This window comes from Berghia stephanieae, chromosome 7, assembly GCF_034508935.2.
Source record: "Berghia stephanieae isolate SIO BIC M18660-M18661 chromosome 7, UCSD_Bste_1.3, whole genome shotgun sequence".
NCBI classification, from domain to species: domain Eukaryota; kingdom Metazoa; phylum Mollusca; class Gastropoda; order Nudibranchia; family Aeolidiidae; genus Berghia; species Berghia stephanieae.
The window spans coordinates 17,667,974-17,677,561 of NC_088366.1; the positions used below are offsets into that span (position 1 = coordinate 17,667,974).

The 9,588-nt window shown below is 32.4% G+C and overlaps 1 protein-coding gene across 1 annotated transcript in view; it reads right to left on the reverse strand.

Moving 5' to 3' along the window:
- Positions 1 to 373: 373 nt before the first annotated feature.
- LOC144976817 (palmitoyltransferase ZDHHC3-like) overlaps positions 374 to 9,588 on the reverse strand; it is a 10,147-nt gene continuing 932 nt past the window's right edge. The window contains exons 2-7 of the mRNA XM_078921297.1: positions 7,086 to 7,446; positions 6,729 to 6,853; positions 5,202 to 5,298; positions 4,877 to 4,958; positions 3,806 to 3,936; positions 374 to 1,636 (exon numbers count right to left, since the gene is read on the reverse strand). Coding sequence (XP_078777423.1) covers positions 1,484 to 1,636; positions 3,806 to 3,936; positions 4,877 to 4,958; positions 5,202 to 5,298; positions 6,729 to 6,853; positions 7,086 to 7,446 — 949 coding nt within the window. The 3' untranslated portion in view covers positions 374 to 1,483. The remainder of the gene's footprint in view (positions 1,637 to 3,805; positions 3,937 to 4,876; positions 4,959 to 5,201; positions 5,299 to 6,728; positions 6,854 to 7,085; positions 7,447 to 9,588) is intronic.

Consider the following 9,588-nt stretch of genomic DNA (forward strand, 5'->3'; position numbering starts at 1 on the left):
TACAACCAAAGGTCGAAAAAAAATGCCGAAAAAGCGTCCCATATTTTCGCGTTTTTTTCCTCTTTGCGAGTCATCCAAATAAATGACACCTTTGAAACTGCATAACTTGTTTATTTATGAATGGATTTTCAAAATTCAAAAACATTTTTACTCAGTGGAGATAGGGCTTTGGTTTTAGACAAAAATTTTCCTCAAAAAGAGAAAAAAACATTTTTCATAGTCATTGCTAATTTGTAATTGTCTCTAAAACAACCTAAAGAGATATAATCTGTTCTTTCGTTTTTTTTTTTTATCAATCAAAACTGAAATAATAGGGTTTTTTTTTCATTTTTAAACCAATCAAAACAAAAATAACGTTCTTTCATTTTTTAAAAAAAAAAACAACCAAAACAAATATAATCCATACTTTCATGTTTAAAACAACCAAAACAAATGTAATCTGTTTTTCGTTTTCCAAACATCCAAAACAAAGATAATATGTCCTTTCCTTTTTAAAACAATCTAAACAAATAAAATCTGTTCTTGTTTTTTCAAACAATTAAAATCGATGTAACCTGTTCTTTCAATCTTCTACATAAGCATATGCAAGATGGCCCAGTGGATAACGTATTTCATTAATATTCAGAGAAACTGGATTGTAGTCCCACTGACATCTGTTTTTTTATTTGGCAAACACTTAGCCCAAGGTGCTGAACTACAGCTAAAGTCTGGTTTACCTCAGTCACGTTTTGAAGAGAAGGGCTTTCTTTCATCTGTTCATTCAAATGTTGCTGCTTGGAGCTCGAAGAAATGTAATAAATGAAAACAGTCAAATGGAATAAGTTTCAATATAATTAAAGTCTTCATCATTCATCTTTAGTGTTTCATTCATTGTGTTTTGCTGACAAAGGAAAAACCCAAAACTTCCTCATCATCTGTCTTCATTAATCGAAATGAAGCTTCCATTTTGACTACTATTATTTATCTCAATGATATTTTAAAAATCATGTAACAAAAACAAAAACAAACTAACCCCGAGTATAGATTGTGTTATGCCTTGTTTTCTTGTAATATGCAATAATTCTTTTAAGTTTCTTATAAACTTTGATCCATTCTCTAAAGATCTAACCAAGACTTTGCTTTAGTCACCATATTCAAATGATTTTTATAGGGTCAAATGGTGTTCTATCAAAACAAATAGGGAGTCAAAATGAAAATATTAAAATGCATTGAAAAGTAATAGTAATGACTCAATTTGGCAAAAAAAATATGCTTTTGGTGGCAAATCATCGGATTAAGTCACAAGTATAAATAAAAATATAGGAAAAGAAAAAAATGAAATCCCATATCCTTCACCTTCCCATGAGGTCAAAGGTAAAGGACACTTCCGATTAGATTGGTTTTTCATTATGCAATATATATATTATATATATATATATATATATATATATATAATATATATATATATATATATATATATATATATATATATATATGTATATATTCAAACAGAGTAGTAGACTTTTTCTGCAGACAAAAACCGAGGGGTTGAAAATGGCGAGAACCAATGGATCGAGAATGGATGGCCAAAAACTCCTTTAAGACTCATCCAAAATGATCTCCTCTCTCGCTGCTCCTTTTTCAGTTGTTCTATGCCCTGTCAAAAGGGAAAAAGAAAAAAAGACAATAAATTGTCAGAGAGTTCCTCTAAATTCATTAATAATTCTAACTCTTATTATTGTTAATTTATTGTTTTTATTGGTGTTGATGGTGGTCTTCTTCGTATCTCCTTCTTCTTCTTCTTCTTCTTCTTTGTCTTCTTATTATTATCATTATCATTATTATTATTATTATTATTATTATTATTATTATTATTATTATTATTATTATATTATTTTTATTATTATATTATTATTATTATTATTATTATTATTATTATTATTATTATTATCATTATTATTACCATTATCATTATTATTCATATCATCGTTATTGTTAAAATTGGTGACATTAACTTATGTCTGTTATTTGCTTTTACATGTTTCACAGCATGTACCAAATTCTTTTGCTAATGTTATGATTAAAGATCTGAAGATTAGCAGAGAAAAAACAAACTAACTGACTTGTTTAAACATGGAAGAAAGGTAAATCTCAAGAACACGGTGAATTCAATCTCAGACCGATTAGAAGTCTCACCACAAACGGACACAAGCTAAAAGAGGGACACACTCAATACCTTATAATATATATCTACAAATAAAAATACCACCACTTCAAAAAAAAAAAAAAATAATAATAATAATAATAAATAACAATATATACATACATTCAACTATTTTCCTTTCATTAAAGGACTACATCAATTGCTACAGTAAAGTGAGCAGGCGTGTCCTCAGGTTGAGGATAAGGGAATGACCCTGGGAGATAAGGATTACCTATAATTCAGTCACAAGCAAACTGAATCTAGTCAATTTTTTATCTTTTAAAAATGTCTTTAATTCTCCTTAATATGCCTTGAAGTCAAATCGATGCACATTCATAACCTCTCCTAGGGTAGATGGCGCTTGTAAGCTGTGGAAGGAAGTCATCTAGGAGAAAGAAAACTAGTACTATCCCGGAAAAAGGGAATGACCCTGGGAGGTAAGGATAAGCTATAATTCAGTCACAAGCAAACTGAATCTAGTCAATTTTTTATCTTTTAAAAATGTCTTTAATTCTCCTTAATATGTCTTGAAGTCAAATCGATGCACATTCATAACCTCTCCTAGGGTAGATGGCGCTTGTAAGCTGTGGAAGGATGTCATCTAGGAGAAAGAAAACTAGTACTATCCCGGAAAAAGTCAGCTACGGAAATAGCAATATGTGTGCGCCCCTGACATAATCAGTCGCATGGTGAAAATTTTTGTTTTTGCGGGTTTTGTTTGCATTATTTGAAAGCCCAATGTCTCCTGAGCATTTTAATCTTTATTTGAAGCAAATCGGGTGATTTTTCATGAAGTTATGGTCATGTGCAAGGGCGAGGGTGTGAAACCCAAATTTTGAGAAAACCGATTCCAAATTTGACAAGAGTTGTTATTAAGTATAATAATTACCTTCATAAAAACATTTAAACTATAATATTTAGAAGTAGAATTCAATTAAAATATTTCATCATATGTAGAAAAATGTTTGATTTATTGATTTTTGATGAGAACTCTTTTTCCATAAAAATTGACCTCTTGTCTAAAATTGTCAATATCTCTGTTCAAAGCTTTTCACCATACGAATGATTATCTCAAGGACGTCCACATATATAAATGACTTTATCTCAGCAGGATAAACCTCCAGAGCCACCTTTGGAGATATTCTTATATGAATGGCAGTAACGGTGAAAGATTGGTTAATATACTTAATATTAAACATGACTGTTCCCGGAATTTGTTTTAGTCTCAAACTAATAAATCCTCATCGATGGGGTTTTCTAAAACACCAAAAGTCTGCAGGTTTTGAAAGACAGAGAAATTAATCACACAGAAAAAAAAAAACATGAGCCATTTCTAATGACAATTGAGAGATGTAAATTCTCATGGTTTGGGCAAATCCCTCGACATAATCGTGTAAAGTATAGTGAAATGCAAAAGAAGGAAAGGAAAAAAGAGGAAAATGTGTTAAGAATACACATCAAGAAATACACATGGTAAGTCATGAAAAAGAAATTTTTGAAGAGGTCTAGGAGGAAAGCTGAATGACCTACATGGTGAAATCTGCCAAATGCATATCCTTGCCCAATGACCAATGGGTAGTGGCATGAATTATACATGAGTGAGTGTGTGGTAAAAGAGCTCACCGTTTCATCAGAACAAACTGCAGAGATCTGGGTGCCAAACATGATGGCTGTGAAGATACCAAACAACATCCCTTCAAATATGAGGAAGATGAGAAGAATGGTGGTTGCTGGTGGGGACATCCCTGAACATCCTACAGGAAAGATATACATATTTCTGATAAAAGGTTGAAAAAGTAAAATACACAATAATATGTTGAATTTATATTCCAGGCCAATGAAGAAAGATAAATAAAACGGCAGTTTCTCCCTTTATCAATGATGAATTAGACATAAATTACGATGTAGTTACAGACTCCTTACTCTTCTTAGTATTTTTATGTCTAATTCATAAGTGACAGTGTTGATAAATGGGAAGACTAAAACATCCATTGCTCATGACTCATGACATAAATAGCGCTGAAGTTGGATGAAAGTAGTCATTCACAGCCATAAGATTCATGGAGCCAGAGTTTATTCCAGTTTCTATAGTGTGGAATGGACAATAACAATTTCTTGGTACCCTTTGGATAGGATCTTAGTCAATTGCAACATACCCAGCAGCCCAATCACTGCTGGGTGGACAGGTGAGGTAAGAAAACATCTTGACTTCACCCGTAATCAATCTCAGTTCCTTTTCCTTTGTTTGAGGCTAGTGCTCTACCAACTGAGCTATCAGGACCCCCAGAATTTGGATGTACGGCCCTCAATCAATAACATTTATCAACATTGTCATTGTGCGGCTATGTGGTCAAGTGGTATGACACTCGCTTTCAGATCGGAAGGTCCTGAGTTCGAGCTTCGCTCAGCGCATAGTTGAGTCCTTGGAAAAGACTCTTTACTCATATTCTCTCAATGTACTCGGGTGTAAAACGAGTACCTGGCTGTTAACAGCGTTGTCTCTGTCCGGAAAAAAATTGTAATATTGCCTAACAGGTATCATGTCTTGTTCTACATTACGTGTTGCTGTTGATCAGGGACCCCTTGTAAAGTGCTTTGAGCATATTTAGTGGATATTGTGCTATATAAAAGCTCAATTTTTTTTTTTTCAATTGTCATTGCCAATTATACTATATAAAAAAGGAAGATGCCTACCTTTCCAGTCCTTTGCAACACAATTGACAAAATGCACGATGGACAAATATAACGCATGGATGGAGATAAGACAAATGTACAACTGAAACAGAAGGAGGAATTTGTTATTTGTTTTTAGAAGTTCATAGATGTCATTTATTTCAGAAATAACTGGAGAGAAAAAAAAAGATGATGGTATAGATTTCATAAACAGGGTTAACAATAGACTTATTGCACAATACAGGATCTTACTTTATGTAAATTTGACACAAGCAGGTTTGTATAAGAGACAGGAGTGATACCCTGAATAAGCTAGAATTAAAACAAAAACAAAACAAAAACTTACTGTAAATAATATAAAATATTTCTGGTTGTTCTCCCCGACACAGTTGTTAACCCATGGACAGTGATGGTCCATTTTTTTAATACATCGCTGACAAACACTGAAAAGTAAAAAAAAATCGACACATTAAAAAAAATAACAACATTACATATTTCATTTTAAACTTTCAATGAAGAACGCAGATCAGTTATCTCAACATTGTTTACCTGGGTCACAGTTTTAGGTAAATAATTTTATTCATATGAATATTAAAATATGATCCAGAAATCGGGAGATGGGCACCTAAAGAATAGTGACTGATAAAGAAACCTCAAAGTGTTGACAAACTGTGGACAAATTTGATGATGTTATGGTGGACAAAATGCAAGGATAATAAAACAATTTTGTATCCATTAACATAAGCATTCCCAAATCATCCAATGATACATATGATAATGAATCATTCAAAATGTTTTCTTGGAATTCTTATAAACAAGTCAATAAATTTGTCTTTGCCATGGAATGGACTTTAAGCATAGGCTTGGTTTATATAATAATAATAATAATAAAATAATAATAATAATAATAATAAAATAATAATAATAAAATAATAATAATAATAATAATAATACTATTAAAAACGATTATAATCCCGCTTATTCCTCACTAAAAATGTTGAACCATTAGGCTGAACACAACCACGACCATTTGTATTTGGACAAGATGCATCATCCCAGACAGATATATAGATAGATAGATAGATAGATAGATAGATAGATAGATAGATAGATAGATAGATAGATAGATAGATAGACAGATGAAAAGAGGGACAAACAGCGAGACAGAGTGAGAGTGAGAGAGAGAGAGAGAGAGAGAGAGAGAGAGAGTAGTGAGAGGGAGGGGGGGGAGTTAAATAGCTGAAGACTGACCACAAGGGGTGATGATAACTAGTGACATGTCCTAAACAATTTGAGTATGCAGCTCAAAGAAGAAGATTCAATGACATGATTTTATGTAAGTCATTATAAATTAAGCCCCACCCCCTCCTGCTCAAGTTGTCATCTGACTCAAAATGGAAATAATGCAACAAATGATTTGACCAGTCCCATTTTAAAATTGCAATCTCATTGGTCGATATGTTTCCGATTCTACTTTTGAAATGAAGGGCTTTTTATACTATACCTGCCAATTCTTTGAAGAGACTAATAGGGATGGAAGAAATAAAATGTGAACCACAGTTCCAGAATAAATCATAAACAATTCAAATGAAAATTACAGTTATGATCTCTTTGTTATCATTAACAGATTTCTTATACTCTACTTCTAAATAAAAAAGACTTTTCTCAGTTTACTTTTTTCCATGGTCGAAATGTGTAAATTTAAAGGAAACTTACATAGAAAATTGGAATTCAGGACTGAATATCTTCTCATTTCGGTAAGCATGCTTTTAAAAAAATTGCTAACTTTCTTTTATTTCAATCAAATTTTTTTTCAATGGAATAAGCATTTGAGTTCATGGATTTTTATTTAACCAGTTTTTACTGTAGTTACCTGCAGTGATGAGCTCTGTCTGGTTTTATACTTATACACTTTGGACACTTGAAAACAACTTGCCCCTGTCTAAGGCCCAAACTTTTTATGCCTTCAGATGTTGCATTGCCTTTAGGCACAGCACCCTGAGAATAAATCAATGATTAGCATGCTTATAGTTATATAAAACGTATATAACAGTGATGATGATGATGATGATGGTGATGATGATTATGATGACAATGATAATAGAACTTACTGTCATGATGATGACGATAAAAAATAAACAAGATGATGCATTTGCCACTTTATTGTGTTCATGTCATGCTAAATCAAAAATATAATTCAAAAACATGACTTTTTAGTCAGACTACTTACAGGATCTGAGAACATAGTCCTGATATGCGAGGACACAGCTAGGAATGCACAACAATAGAATATAGTTCCATGGATGGTCGTACTAAGAGAGGACGATTCGTGCAACATCATGACAAACATCATAACATACATCGCATAGAGGATAAGGAACCAGGTCATTATGGCACAGACCAGACCACAAATGTCCTTCACAAACCAAAGTCTCCGTAGTGCCGGATGAGTGATACCAAATTTTCTGAAAAACCCAGAGCAGTCTAAAATGACCACAGTTTCCCCATATTGCTGTTTCTCTCCCTTCTTCTTTTTATGCGGTGACCGTGATTTGTAGATTGGTTTTGTTGTAGAAATCTCTTCCAAGTCTCTGTGACAAAAAATAGAAAATTTATTTACATTTTATTGTCAGTATTTATCACCTTACAATATGAATACATTTCTTCAAATAATAAAGGATTGTCAATGTTGCTGAAGTCAAAATTGACCCAAGTTTATTATTTTCTTGAATCAGAAAAATTGCAATGATCAACTGCCAGATAATTTGCAGCACCAAAGCTTTAAATTAGAGATATTTACAAAAGATGATTAAACAGGTTCAGCATCACAATATATAAACTATAAAAATTTTCAAAATAATGTCATCATCATGAAGAGTTTGGATTGCATGCGGAATTCACTTTTTTGCAACAATCCATGGGAAAATCGCCTTGTGATGGAATTAGGAGAACTGTGAGACAGTTAGCACTTTGAACAAGTCTACAAGCTCTTATATGACAACCAGATCTTATGCCCAAAACAACTTTATGAATGGTGCTTTAGCGACATACATGGCATAATATTTGCATATGAGACTTCTAAAGACGTGGAAGCTAATTCTATAACCCCACTCCATGTTGTGAATTAGCACAGAGAATTCTTGGAACACAGAGTCATCAGTGTTGTTTTAGACCAATATCTATTTAAAAACTATCTTTTAGTAGAATTTTTATGGATCATGGCACTAGCAATTTATTTCTTGATATGAGTATGAGTGAGGATGTCAACCAAATTTCTTTTTGAGTAGGCATGTATGCTACAGCGATTTATGATCAGGAATGAAAGTGGAATATAGTAACTGTGGTTGACCTCTCGGAGAAAAATTCTGATGTTCTAATCAAATTAATGCATCTTGACAGTCACAACATCTATATTGGCCACAAAATGAAAGAAATGCTTTCAGATTGTCTATTGCACATTTTTCACAATGACGAAGCATACATTCTGGATTTTCAATATTACACACTGTTTTATTTAGTTATTCAGATTAGTGAATTTATCCCTAGGTACAGCTATATATGATTAATTTTGAATTTTGATGCATTTCCCAAACATAAACTGAATGCCTTCCTTGTGGTCCCATAGTAATGCACCATCGGGTCTAAATTCACAGAATTTTGATAAACCAATGTCATATTGAGGGTAGGTACTTTTTAAAAACTTCAGCATGCAGTTTATTCAAATTAACAAGCATCAATTGTGACTGAAACACAGTCTTTCTTTCCAGGACACAGCCGCAAATATTCATTGTTGTTATAAAAATTCAATTACCTTTCCTTTAATCTCATCTACTATTCTTTTACCTCTTTTAGAATCGGGTTCGGCAAACAGTCCTTTCTCCTTTAACTTTCTCAGGTTTTTTACAAGCTATTTTTAATGGGAGAACATTCCAATACACAAAGTGATAAATCTAAAGGAGCTGGATATTTTTTTTTATTCATGCCACCCTGATATTTCTGAATGAGTGTGTAGCCCACAATTATTGAACTGTTAATGCATTATTTCGCACCTTTTTCAAAAATAAATAAACTTAAAGCACTGAATTTATTAGTATTAGCTTTTAAGAGTTTGTTAGAAGTCAAACATTTTAAGCTTTGTTTGTTATCTGTGTAGTGTAATATGTCGATTTTGGGGGTTTAAATAATTTATTGAGTTAGTTATGCCCCTTTGTAACTTCAAGTTGAGATACTTAGGTTCTTTGCAGGTGATTTTTACCATGAAGCACCTCAAAATACAAGGAAAGCTTCCATGTGCTTATATAGAAATAGTGTATCTGCACAATATATATCGAATTTTGAAAAAAATCCCAGCCGACATCTTTGACCGTTTTGAGCCTTGAAGTTGACAAAAACTTGCGATTTTGGTGCACGCCGCATTACGCTATGCGTTATTGTTCGAAAAATTATAGTACCAGACCCATATTTTTGCTATATTATGTTGGACTATATGTTATTTATTGAGATACAAATCATCAATGACCAAAAATGAAAGAATAAAGTCATGAAAAAAAATATTTAAAAAATTCATTTATTTTTGCCGAACAGCATGGGGAGCCATATTCAAAGTTGATAAATATTTTGATTTTCCTTTAAATAATTGTAATCTATGCTAAAAGTTGTACAGGGTTACCAAATTTGAGAGAGTTAACTTGATTAATAAAAAAGTTATAGCCTCTCAAAAATGGACCCACAAG